The 13,917-nt window shown below is 43.4% G+C and overlaps 1 protein-coding gene across 3 annotated transcripts in view; it reads left to right on the top strand.

Annotated features, from left to right (window-relative positions):
* Nucleotides 1-13,917, top strand: part of USP34 (ubiquitin specific peptidase 34) — a 297,846-nt gene that overhangs the window by 46,023 nt on the left and 237,906 nt on the right. For all 3 annotated transcript variants that reach the window (XM_032176545.2, XM_032176542.2, XM_032176541.2), the window contains exon 2: nt 13,063-13,150. In XM_032176545.2, coding sequence (XP_032032436.1) covers nt 13,063-13,150 — 88 coding nt within the window. The remainder of the gene's footprint in view (nt 1-13,062; nt 13,151-13,917) is intronic.

Consider the following 13,917-nt stretch of genomic DNA (forward strand, 5'->3'; position numbering starts at 1 on the left):
ACACCTGTCAGATCTTAGCTGTTTATTTGTTAACCTTTGTCCTTTCTTGTGTGTAGGATGAATGCTAGGTGTCTCTAGTTAGTCTCCCTGATTCTTTTTTAAATATTCTTCATAACTTTGCTGGAATTCTTCAGCTTATCTAATATCTTGAATGTATTACCTATTGTACCTAATATCTTAATCTTCTGTTTTATTGTTCTCTTATTTTCACCCTCGTTTCTGGCTATGTGGTATGTGGTCTTGGTTTTTGGTTCTCCGGTCATTGTAGAAAGTTTTAGATAATAGAGTTATGTGCAGAAGTGGGAAAGTTTATGGGCAGTGAACACTTATGTACCCATCACCCAGTCAACATTTACCAACTCATGGGTAGTTTTTTTTCACCTTGCCTTATCCATTTTCTCTCTCCCACCCACTGGATTAGTTTAAAGTAAATTCAGGTGTTATATATTATCTGTATATATTTAAATATATTAAAATAACCACTTAACATTTTAAAATTTTATTTTTAAAGATGGAGTCTTGCTGTGTTGCCCAGGCTGGCCTAGAACTCTTGAGCTCAAACAATCCTCTCACCTCAGCCTCCTGAATAGTTGGAACTAGAGAGACACACCACTGTGCCCAGCTTTGTTTGTTTATGTATTTATGATACAGGGTCTCACTCTGTCGCCCAGGCTGGAGTGCAGTGGCATGATCTTGGCTCACTGCAGCCTTGACCTCCTGGGGCTCAAGCTGTCCGCCCACCTCAGCTTCCTGAGTAGCTAAGACTATAGGTACAGGATATTATGCCCAGCTAATTTTTGTCTTTTTTTTGTAGAGGTGGGGTTTTGCCATGTTATCCAGGCTGGTCTTGAACTCCTGAATTCAAGCCATCTGCCCACCTTGGCTGCTCAAAGTGCTAGGATTACAGGAAAATGTCACTACATTCCATGTCTTTTTTTTTTTTTTTTTAATTGAAAAACGGTGGGTTCTCGCTACGTTGCCTGGGCTGGTCTCAAACACCTGGGCCCAAGTAAATCTTGCAGTTGGCCTCCCAAAGTGTTGTGATTACAGGTGTGAGCTGCTACCCCTGGCCATGGTCTGTTTTTTGTTATTTTAAATTGACACGTAATTCTTATACATATTTATAGGGTACAGCATGCTATTTCAATACCTTTATATGATGTGTAATGATCAAATTGGGGTAATTACTGTTATCTCAAGCATTTATCATTCTTTGTGTTGGGAACATTCAAAATCCTCTCTGCTATTTATTTATCTTTTATTTATTTTTTTGAGATGGAGTGTTGCTCTCATTGCCCAGGCTGGAACGCAATGGTGCGATTTCAGCTCACTGCAACCTCCGCCTCCCAGGTTCAAGTGATTCTCCTGCCTCAGCGTCTCAAGTTGCTGGGATTACAGGTGCCTAACACCATGCCCGTTTTTGCATTTTCAGTAGAGATGGGGTTTCACCAGGTTGACCAGGCTGGTCTCGAACTCCTAACCTCAGGTATTCCACCCGCCTTGGCCTCCCAGAGTGCTGGGATTATAGGCGTGAGCCACGACGCCTGGCCTCTGCTAGCTATTTAAAAATATCAAATTATTAACTACAGTAATCCTAAAGCCAGGGTCAGTGACTGATGTCTGTAATCCCAGTGCTTTGGGTGGCTGAGGCAGAAGGATCGCTTGAGGCCAGGAGTTAGTGACCAGTGTGGGCAACACAGCAAGACTTCATCTCTACAAAAAGTTTAAATAGGCTGGGCGCGGTGGCTCACGCCTGTAATCCCAGCACTTTGGAAGGCCGAGGCGGGCGGATCACGAGGTCAGGAGATCGAGACCATCCTGGCTAACACGGTGAAACCCTGTCTCTACTAAAAATACAAAAAAATTAGCCGGACGCGGTGGCGGGCGCCTGTAGTCCCAGCTATTCGGGAGGCTGAGGCAGGAGAATGGCGTGAACCCGGGAGGCGGAGCTTGCAGTGAGCAGACATCGAGCCACTGCACTCCAGCCTGGGCAACAGAGCCAGACTCCATCTCCAAAAAAAAAAAAAAAAAGTTTAAATAATAATTAGTTGGGTGTGGTGAAATGCACCTGTAGTCTCAGCTACTTGGGAGGCTGAGGCAAGTGGATTATTTGAGCCCAGGAGGTCCAGGCTGCAGTAAGCTGTGATTGTGCCACTGCACTCCAGCCTGAGTGACAGAGCTAAATCTCTTCTCTAAGCAAACAAAAACCTGATAAAGCTCCAAAGAACAACAAAAACAAAAAAATAGTCATCCTGCAGTACTATAAAACACTAGAATGTATTCCTCTTGGCTAGGTATGATTCTCTGTTCATTAACCAATCTCTCCCTACATTCCTCTTCTCTAACCTTTCCAGTGTCTAGCTGTGTAAATTTCTTTTGTTTTCATTTCGTTTCATTTCTTTTCTATTTTTCTTTTTTTTTAAAGAGTAAGGGCCTTGTTGCCCAGGCTTCGGTGCAGGGGCGCACAATCATAGCTCACTGTGAGCCTCAAACTCCCGGTCTCAAGTGATCCTCTCTTCTCAGCCTCCCAAGCAGCTGAGATTACAGGCTTGCACTACCATGCCCAGTTAATTATTTTATTTTTTGTAGCGAAGGGGTTGTCCAGGGTGGTCTTGAACTCCTGGCCTCAAGGGATCTCTTGCTTCGGTCTCCCAAGAGTAATTTCTTAATATGAAATAGCATTCAATTTCCCTTATATTCTCAATTTTAAAAAATTGTAACTTTTCCTTCACAATTTGAATCAAGATTCACATGAGACCTATTAGAATTGCTGATTTTAGAAAATTAACTAAATTGTTATAATTTACATACAATAAGATTAGTCTATTGTAAGGGTATGTGTTTATTCATTTTGACATATGTTTACACTCATGTAAGAACCACCACAATTGAACATTTCCATCACTCAGTTATTCCTCATTCCTGTTTGTAATCAGCTCCACCACCAAGTCTGCATTGTCGTAACTGCTGATGTGCTTTGTCACCTAAGCTTTATTTTTAAATTTATTTTATTATTATTATTTTTTGAGACAATCTTGCTCTGCCACCCAGGCTGGAGTCCAATGGCGCGATCCTGGCTCATTGCAACCTCCGCCTCCTGGGTTCGGGTGATTCTCCTGCCTCAGCCTACCGAGTAGCTGGGATTACAGGCAGGTGCCAGCATGCCTGGCTAATTTTTTTTTTCTTTCTTTTTTTTTTTTTTTGAGATGGAGACTCGCTCTGTTGCCCAGGCTGGAGTGCAGTGGCACGATCTTGGCTCACTGCAAGTTCCGCCTCTCGGGTTCACACCATTCTCCTGCCTCAGCCTCCCGAGTAGCTGGGACTACAGGTGCCCGCCACCACACCCGGCTAATTTTTTGTATTTTTAGTAGAGATGGGGGGTTTCACCGTGTTAGCCGGGATGGTCTTGATCTCCTGGCCTCGTGATCCGCCCGTCTCGGCCTCCCAAAGTGCTGGGATTACAGGCATGAGCCACCGCTCCCAGCCTAATTTTTTTATTTTTACAGGTACAAAATTTTAGTGGAGACAGGGTTTCACCGTGTTGGCCGGGCTGGTCTCGAACTCCTGACCTCAAGTGATCTGTCTGCCTCAGCCTCCCAAAGTGCTGGGATTACAGGCATGAGCCACTGTGTCCAGCTGGACATAAACTTTATGTACTACTTACATCTGGTTGGTATTCTTTTTACTTAGCATACGGTTAGAAGTCATCCATCTTGGTTGTTGGTGCATCAGTAGTTGGTTTCTTTTTATTGCTGAATAGAATTCCGTATGTTGGCATATATACGATAACTTTTTTTTTTGAGGTAGTCTCGCTCTGTTACCTATCATGTGGTGCCGTTATAGCTCACTGCAGCCTCGAATGCCTGTGCTTAAGCAACTCATTCACCTCAGCCTCCTGGATAGCTAGGACTACATGCACATGCTACCACACCCAGCTAATTTTATTTTATCTTATTTTATTTTTTGAGACGGAGTCTCGCTGTGTTGCCCAGGCTGGAGTGCAGTGGTGCAATCTCGGCTCACTGCAAGCTCTGCCTCCTGGGTTCACGCCATTCTCCTGCCTCAGCCTCCCGAGTAGCTGGGCCTACAGGCGCCCGCCACCATGTCTGGCTTAATTTTTCTATTTTTAGTAGAGACGGGGTTTCACCTTGTTAGCCAGGATGGTCTCGATCTCCTGACCTTGTGATCTGCCCGCCTCAGCCTCCCAAAGTGCTTGGGATTACAGGCGTGAGCCACTGCACCTGGCCACACCCAGCTAATTTTAAAATTTGCTTTGTAGGGATAGTGTCTTGTACTGTTGCCCAGGCTGGTCTAGACCTCCTAGCGTTAAGCAATCCTCCCGCCTTGTCCTCCCAAAGCGCATCCTTTTTATTTTATTTTTTTATTTTTAAACTCAATTCACTGTAATGGAAATTTGGTTTGTTTCTAGTGTGAGTAAAGTTATTATTTTGTTTTGCTCTTTGTGTTTTGTTTGTTGGCTACTTGTCTGGACTAATTCTGTGAATTCTGGCTGCCCTGTAGTTTGTAGCCACTGATATCTCTGTTGGTTATTGTTACTGTTTCAATACATAATTCTTTTCTCTCTTTTTCAAGCCTTACTTCCTAGGAGTTACCTCTGAATCGGGCATAGCTTATTTTTTTCCTAAGTCTTTTAATTTCTAGGTTCCCCTTTCTTCCTTTTTATTTGTTACAGAAACTGCTCGTTCCATGTCTTTTTTAGTGCATACGATTTCCCATCTGGATTTTGCAGATGTTATCCTTGTGCAGTTATTATGCTTTGTCTTTTGTATTTCCATACTTTTATTACCAGATCTAGAAGGTTGATCAGATTCAGGTTAAATTTCTTGGCAAGGCTGTTTTATAGGTTGTGTTGTGTTCTTCCAGGGGTTGGTTGGAGTGCCACTTAATGTCATAGTTAGCAAGCAGCCATTGCCTAGGGCTTTTATTACATTAATAGTTACAAAACTAATCCTGTCACTTGTTTCTTTGATTAGGTGGACTATCTGTATCAGGAGAAACTTGTTTTTATTACCTGTTTCATTACTTTTATTTGCTATTTTTACGTGAAAGTCAGGATAAATGGCTGATTTTTCCCTTAGTTAACCAGTTTTCAGTGACTGATTTAACATTTGCAAAGGTGATCACTTTTTTTTTTTTGAGAATCATTAGGAACTCATACTCAAAAATAACATTTTTGCCTTTATACATTTAAGATTTGGGAGGTTGTTTTTTTTTTTTTTTGTGACAGAGTTTTGCTCTTGTTGCTCAGGCTGGAGAGCAGTGGCGCAGTCTTGGCTCACTGCAACCCCTGCCTCCTGGGTTCAAGCGATTCTCCTGCCTCAGCCTCCCAAGTAGCTGGGACTACAGGCATGCGCCACCATGCCTGGCTAGTTTTTTTGTGTTTTTAGTAGAGACGGGGTTTCACCATGTTGGCCAAGCTGGTCTCAAACTCCTGACCTCAGGTGATCTGCCTGCCTCAGCCTCCCAAAGTGCTGGGATTACAGGCGTGAGCCACTGCGCCTGGCCACCAAAAACTCTTTAGATTTGCCCTTTTGAGGCTATTTTCTAGATCCTGTAGGCATGCTTCATTTTTAGGAATTCCTGTTTATTTTTTCTCCTCTGATTTGTGTGTTTTCAAATAGCCTGTGTTTGAACTCACTAATTCTTACTTTCTGTCATCAATTCTGCTGCAAAAGACTAATACATTCTTTAGCATGCCAATTGCATTTTTCAGCTCCAGAATTTCTGCTGGAGTCTTCTTACATGTTTTAATCTTTGTTAAAGTTATCTGATAGAATTCTGTATTCCTTCTGTGTTATCTTGAATTTCTTTGAGTTTCCTCAACATGGCTATTTTGAATTCCTTATCTGAAAGGTCACATATCTCTGTTTCTCCAGGATTGGTCCCTGATGCCTTATTTAGTTCATTTGGTGAGGTCATGTTTTCCTGAATGGCGTTGATGCTAGTAGATGTTCTTGAGTGGCGTTGAAGAGTTAGGTATTTATTGTAGTCTTCACTGTCTGGCCTTATTTGAAGCTGTCCTTCTTGGGAAGGCTTTCTAGATATTTGAAAGAACTTGGGGCCGGGCGCGGTCGCTCATGCCTGTAATCCCAGCACTTTGGGAGGCCGAGGCAGGCAGATCACGAGGTCAGGAGATTGAGACCATCCTGGCTAACATGGTGAAACCCCGTCTCTACTAAAAATACAAAAAAAATTAGCCGGGCGTGGTGGCGGGCGCCTGTAGTCCCAGCTACTCGAGAGGCTGAGGCAGGAGAATGGCGTGAACCCAGGAGGCGGAGCTTACAGTAAGCCGAGATCGTGCCACTGCATTCCAGCCTGGGTGACTCCGTCTCAAAAAAAAAAAAAGAACTTTGGTATTGTGATCTAAGCTGTATCTGCTTTAGGGGTACCCCAAGCCCAGTAATTCTGTGGTTCTTGCAGACTCATACAGGTACCACCTTGATGGATTTGGACAAGATCTGAGTAATTTGTGGATTACCAGGTGGAGACTCTTGTTCTCTTTCCTTACCTTCTCCCAAACACATGGTCTCGCTGTCCTGAGCCACCTAAAGCTGGGATTGGAGTGAGTGACACAAGCACCCCTGTGGCCACCATGACTGTGCTGGGTCAGTCTTGAAATTAGGACTATGCTGGTTCTCACCCAAGGCCTGCTGTAACTGCAGTCTGGCTACCTCCCATGTTTGCTGAAGGCCTTGGTGCTGTGCAATCAGCAGTTGGCAAAGCCAGCCAGACCTACATCCTTCTTTCAGGGCAGCAAGATCTCTAGACCCCAGGTGGGTCCAGAAGTGTTGTCTGGGAGTTAAGGGACTAGAGCAATACTCTTGTATTGTGGCTGAGCTGGCATTCAAACCACAGGACTGGTACTGCTCACTCTTTTTCCCATTTCCACCTCACCTCGTAGCCACTGCCACCCCCAGGCCACAAGTAGTACTGCCAGACTCACTGATGTTCCCCTAAGGCCCAGTGTCTCTGAAGTCAGCTTGTCATGAATGCTCTGTTACCTGGGACTCACCCTTCAGAGCATTGGGCTCCCCTGTGGCCCAGCGCAGGTCCAGAAATGCCATTTAAGAGTCAGGTCTTAGAATTAGGGACACCCAAGAATCAACTGGTGCTCTAACCCACTGTGTTTGTGCTAGTAGCTAAGCTGTAAGACAAAGCCCTCTTTACTCTTTCCCTCAGCTTTTCTCAAGTAGGAGTTTTGCCCCATAGCTACCACAGCTGGTAATGTGCTGAATCTCACTGAAGCCAGCAAGTCTCAGAGGCTCACCTGAGGCCCTCAATGTAGTACTTGGATATCGCTACTGGTTATTCAGGGCCCAAGGGCTCTTCAGTTAGGTGATGAATGCTGTCAGGTCCTGTCTTCTGGCCCAGGGTGTGTGTAGAAATGTCTGGGAGCTAGGGCCCTGAACAGGGGACCTCATGACTCTCAGCGGTGCCCTATCTTGCTGTGGCTGAGCTGGTATCCAGGATGCAAGACAGAGTCCCCCCCACTCTTCCTTCTCTCCTCAAACAGAAGGAAGGCATCTTTCTTGGAGCCCTGAGCTGTGCAGCCTGTCTAGGGGAAGGGGTGATGCCAGCACTCCATTGGCTGCCCTGCCTGGTGTCTCAGTATGTCTCATTCCCTGCTTCCCGTCCCCCTTCCCACCACCTCTACTGTCTTGGGGCCCAGTTCATTCATTATTAAGAATCGGATAAGAGTTGTAGTCCTTACGGCTTAGACTGCCAAAAAGTTTACGTGGAAACATGGAGTGCTGTAGCCCTCCATGGTGAGGCTGGTGGGAGCTCAAGTTGGGACTCCTGGGATCGGCAGTTGCCCTCCGCTTTAGGGCTGGTTTTAAATGCTCCTTCTCTGGGTGGGTGTCACCCGAATTTGGTCTGGTTTTCCTTTCTGCTCTCACAGGACAGCACTGAGTTCAATGGCTTGCAATTGCTGTGTTCTCCCTCCCCCAGCACTGAGAGGCTCTAGGCACCAGGCCTTTGCTGCTGGGTGGGGGAACAGGAAGTGTGCGTAGTTGCTAATTGAGGACTGTTGTTTCTCCCTTCAGTGATACGCAGTTAAAACCAGGTACTATGAGTACTCACCTGATTTTTGTTTTTTATGAAGGTATTTTTTCTGTGTAGATCTTAATTTGGTATCCTTGTTGGCGGGGGCATGGGCATGATCAGTGGAGCCTTCTGTTCTTGCTCTGCCTCCCACCAGTTTTCAGCCTAAAAAATCAGTGGCAGCTGGGCGCAGTGGGCCACACCTGTAATCCCAGGAGGCCGAGGCGGGTGGATCATGAGGTCAGGAGTTTGAGACCAGCCTGGCCAACGTGGTGAAACCCTGTATCTACTAAAAATACAAAAATTAGCCGGACGTGGTGGTACCTGCCTGTAATCCCAGCTACTCAGCAGGAGAATCACTTGAACCTGGGAGGTGGAGGTTGCAGTGAGCTGAGATTGCACCATTGCACTCTACCCTGGGGCATAGAGTGAGACTCCCTCTCAAAAAAGATTCAGTGGCTTCCATTAAACTGCAGTTTGGATTTCCCTAACTCCTTTAAAAAATAATTGCAAAAAATTTTTAATTGTGGTAAAAAAAATACAGAACATAAAATTTACCGTTGGGTTTTTTTTTTTCCCTTAAATAGAGAAGGGGTCTCGCCATGTTGCCCGGGCTGGTGTTGAACTCTTGGGCTCAAGCGATCCTCTTGCCTTGGCCTCGTAAAGTGTTGGGATTATAGACATGAGCCAAAAATTTCTTAATCATTTTTATGTATATAGTTGAGTAGTGTTAGAAATGTTAACATTCTCGTGCAACAAATCTCTAGAACTTTTTCATGTGACAAAATTGAAACCCATTTCTGGGCAACCACCCTTCTCCTTTGTTTCTGTGAATTCGGCTACTTTAAATACCTCATAACAGTTGAATTGTACAAGTACAGTCATGCACCAAGTAACGATGTTTTGGTCAATGATGGACCTAGTGTAGGACAGTGGTCCTAAGGTTGTAATTTTTACTGTACCTTTTCTATGCTTAAATGTGTTTAGATACACAAATACTTAACATTGTGTTATGGTTGCCTAGAGCATTCAGTACGGTTACATGCCATACAGGTTCGTAGCCTAGGAGCAATGGGATATTTATACACTGTATAGTAGAGGTCCAAGAGAGCAAAGATTTCTTGGAGATGATGCTTTCAATTCATTTCAGTATATATGCTCACCAGTGGGATTGCTGGATCATATGGTAATTCTGTTTCTGATTTTTCAAGCACACAATGGTTCCAGTTCCACATAACTCGTGAACATTTATTTTATTTATTTTGTTGTTTGTTTTTTAAGAGACAGGATCTTGCCCTGTCACTCAGGCTGGAGTGCAGTGGCATGATCATATCTCACTAGAGCGTTGAACTTCTGGGCTCAAGCCATTCTCCCACCTTATCCTTAGTGCCTGAATAGCTAGAACTATAGGTGTGTGCCACCATGCCTGGCTGATTTTTAAAAATATACATATTTTTAGAGATGGTGCCTTGCTGTGTTGCCCAGGCTGGTCTTGAATTCCTGGCCTCAAGCAGTCTTCCTGCCTCGACCTACCAAAGCACTAGGATCGGAGGTGTGAGCTGCTGTGCCTCAGTGGGGATTTTGATAGTGATTGCTTTTAATTCACAAATCAATTTGGGTGGTGTTGATATTTAACAATATAATGTCTTCCAACCCATGAATGTGGGATTTCTTCCCATTTATTTACATCTTCTTTAATTCCTTTTTTTTTTTTTTTTTTTTTTTTGAGGTGGAATCTCACTCTGTTGCCCAGGCTGGAGTGCAGTGGCGCGATCTCGGCTCACTGCAAGCTCCGCCTCCCGGGTTCATGCCATTCTCCTGCCTCAGCCTCCCGAGTAGCTGGGACTACAGGCGCCCGCCTCCACGCCCGGCTAATTTTTTTTGCATTTTTAGTAGAGACAGGGTTTCACCGTATTAGCCAGGATGGTCTCGATCTCCTGACCTCATGATCCACCCACCTCAGCCTCCCAAAGTGCTGGGATTACAGGCGTGAGCCACTGCGCCCGGCCATTTAATTCCTTCTAGCAACATTTTGTAGTTTTCATTGTTAACAAGTCTTTTGCCTCCTTGTTTCATTTTTCTTTTTGATGCTGATGCAAATGGAATTTTTTTTGTATTTCCTTTTTAAATTGTTCATTGTTAGTGTATTAAAAATGCATCTGACCTGTAATCCCAGCACTTTGGGAGGCTGAGGCGGGCGGATCACTTATGATCAGGAGTTTGAGACCAGCCTGGCCATCATGGCGAAACTCCATCTCTACAAAATACAAAAAACTAGCCAGGCGTGGTGGTGGGCACCTGTAATCCCAGCCACTCAGGAGGCTGAGGCAGGAGAATCGCTTGAACCTGGGAGGCAGAGGTTGCAGTGAGCCAAGATTGTGCTGCTGCACTCCAGCCTAGGCAAAAGAGACTGTCTCAAAAAACCAAAAATTTAAAAAGACAAAAGTATATCTGATTTTTGCGTTTTGAATTTGTATCCTGTAACTTTGTTGAATTCATTTATTTTTTGTTTGTTTGTTTTTGAGAGGGGGTCTCACTCTGTTACCCAGGTTGGAATGCTGAAATCCCAACTGCAGTTTAATGGGAGCCACTGATTTTTTTCGGCTCACTGCAGCCTTAACCTTCCAGGTTCAAGTGATCCTTCCACCTTAGCCTCCTCAGTAGCTGGGACCAGAGGTGTGCGCCACCGTGTCCGACTAATTGTTTATATTTTTCGTAGAGATGGGGTTTCACTATGCTGCTCAGGCTGATCTTGACCTCCTAAGCTCAAGTGATCTGCCCGCCTTGGCCTTCCAAAGTGCTGGGATTACAGGCTATTAGTTCTAATAGTTCTTCTTGTGTAATCCTTAGGGTTTTCTGTTGTTCGTGTTATCTGCAGACAGAGGTGACTTGACTTCTTTCCATTTTTTTCCTCATTGAATTGCTCTGACCAGGATTTCTAATATTGTGTTGAATAGAAGTTGTGAAAGTGGCCACCTTATCTTGGTCCTAATCTTAGAGGAAAAGCTTTTGGGCTTCCACCGTTGAGTATGATGATAGCTGTGTGTTTGGAGAACTCTACCCTTGCCTTTCTGGTTCTGGGTTGGATGGAATGAGTTGGAAAGTTTTTGTTGGTTAGCAGCTAGGCTGCCAGGCGGGCCTCTGGTGAGGATGGTTTTCTGACCACACAAACTTTTTTTCAGAATGTGTGCCGTGTGTTTTTTGTTAGAGAAGGATATGATGGTTGTAGCCACTCTTCCCTCTGTTTTTAGGCATTGTTATGGCTGGGGAAGGAAAACTGGCATGGCGTACCGTGATCCCTTCTTCGCCTTGTTGAAATCATACAATGCAAGAGGTTGTTTTTAGTGGTTGCTTCATCTTAGGCCCCCATTATATCTTATTCTGTCCTAGTTGCTAAGCTTTGTTGCCCAAGTCTTCTCCCTGATGGTCAGTAGTGTCTTCGGCTTCCAGGGCCTCAGACGTGATCTAGGTCCCAAAAGCTTGGTCTTGGGTGTAGGTGTTATTACCTTGTGACTGTTTTACTTATATTTTGGCCTTACGCCTTTTCCTTTTCTCCTTGGCCAAGGTAATTTTTTTTAAACCCCTTCTTGGTTAATCAGTATTACCAGAGAGGAATCTTCCAACCTCCTAGTTCAGCTTACCAGCATTTCTGGAGCTGAGTTGAGGAAGTGTGCTGTAAGTCTCAACTTTGTGTATATAGTCTGATTAAGTAGAAGGTGTGTGTGTGTGTGTGTGTTTGTGTGTTTTAAATGTAAACTAACCTCATATATATTTGGTACAGGAAAGTTATTGGTATAGTGGGACATCTTACTGCATTATAGGGGATTTCCCCTCCTCACATTAATGTGATACAGTGATCCAGGTAAGATTTCTTGGGATTAAAGAGAAGACACTAGCAATATATAAAGAAACAGTAAAAAAGCTGATAAGCCTCAAAAATCCTTTCTTGTACATACATAATAATTGGTTTAGTGGCTTCAAAGAGCCTTATGTTTTCTACTTTGTAAAGCTGTGTGGACCAGCCAAAGAAGGTAAAAGGCATTAAAATGATGGAATTATGAGAATGGTTATGTTCAATTTTTATTATTTTGGGAAATGGTCTTTTAACGAGAACTGAATGTTCTCAAGCTTCCTCATATCAAAAGAGGAACACCGTGTGAAGGAAGCTGTGACTTCAAGGAAGGTATGCTCTGTGGCTACTGCTGATACCTCAGAGGAGTACCATGAGACTGGTACTTGGAATACTAAACTGGAGGCTGGAATCAGTGCTGCTGCTTTCAGATATAGCAAGCTGATAAGTCCTTGGTCTCTCCTCCTGCCTTCTTCTTCTAGTACCCTATAGGCACTGGAGGAGCAAGATCTTTTTTTTTTTTTTTTTTTTTTTTTTGAGATGGAGTCTCGCTCTTTCACCCAGACTGGAGTGCAGTGCTGCAATTTCGGCTCACTGCAAGCCCCGCCTCCCAGGTTCACGCCATTCTCCTGCCTCAGCCTCCCGAGTAGCTGGGACTACAGGCGCCCGCCACCGCGCCCGGCTAATTTTTTGTATTTTTAGTAGAGATGGGGTTTCACCGTGTTAACCAGGATGGTCTCGATCTCTTGACCTCGCGATCCGCCCGCCTCGGCCTCCCAAAGTGCTGGGATTACAGGCGTGAGCCACCACGCCCGGCCAAGGAACAAGATCTTAACAGGAAGACAGCTGGAAATGAAAAATGTAGATTGCATGGTCCCAGCCTCAGCATCACAATGGAAGGGTGGTTTTGGAGATGAGAGATAATCCCAGAATAAATGGCAAAGTCTCACTGCCCCCCACCCCTTACATCTGTCAAAAATCTGTTCTTAAGCTCATATGAGTTATTAATTAAAAGTAACTTATTTTCTTTGGAAGCAAAAGAATGATTATCTGAAATGTTTGCATTTGTAACTCTTGGCTTTATTTTGAACTATTGGCTTTAATACTGGTTTAGGATTCATAATTTTAAAATTTCTTTTTTATTTCAGTATCAGATGTAGAAGGTGGTGATGGACTGCAGCTCAGAAAGGAACATACTCTCAAAATATTTACTTATATCAATTCCTGGACACAGAGGTATGCATCTTTAGGTATTTCGAAGATGAATTTTTGTGAGTTGCATTATAAATTGCCATTTTTATTGTCACAATTTAGGGTGTTGGGTTAGATACCATTAGTTACTAAATGACAGTTTGTCAATATTTATTAAATCTTTACTCGTGCAGTCGATCATGATTCTGTTTTTAGAACATGGGCATAAATATCAGTTTCTTTCTTTGACCCCTCCTTATTTAGGGATATGAGAGTCACAGAAATTCTGAAAAGTAACTATTTTGAGAGATTCAATAATTTTTATGGTGTAGCTAAAGGCTTGTAACAATCTTGATCCTTAAAAAAGAAAAGTCATTGTGGTAGGGGATACTTTTAAGCCACTTACTATCTGTTCCGTTTCTATAATTATGTGTATTAGACCAATTTCTAAATAATACATATATTGAGACTATAGGAAATAAAATTTTAGGAAAACAAATGTTAATATAATCAGTTTATAAAAAGGATTCCTGTTCCTCAATGTGATTTTAACTGGTCTTTGCTAATAATTTTTTTCCCTTGAATAAACCAATGAAAATAAAAATTACTTAAACTTAGTCCTTATAAAAAATTTTATGGGTAAGAATGTTTGAAGCATTGTGTGCAGTAGCCAATGAACATGTTAAATACAGTGATACGTAAATGAATGTTCTGAGGTATACAGTCTAGCTGAACGTAGAGTTTAGCTGAGTAGTTTAACTTCAAATAACATTTGCTTTATGGTAATATCCTTTTTTCTTCTCTCAGTAGAG

The sequence above is a fragment of the Hylobates moloch genome, unplaced genomic scaffold, assembly GCF_009828535.3.
Source record: "Hylobates moloch isolate HMO894 unplaced genomic scaffold, HMol_V3 SCAFFOLD_15, whole genome shotgun sequence".
Classification (NCBI taxonomy): Eukaryota; Metazoa; Chordata; class Mammalia; order Primates; family Hylobatidae; genus Hylobates; species Hylobates moloch.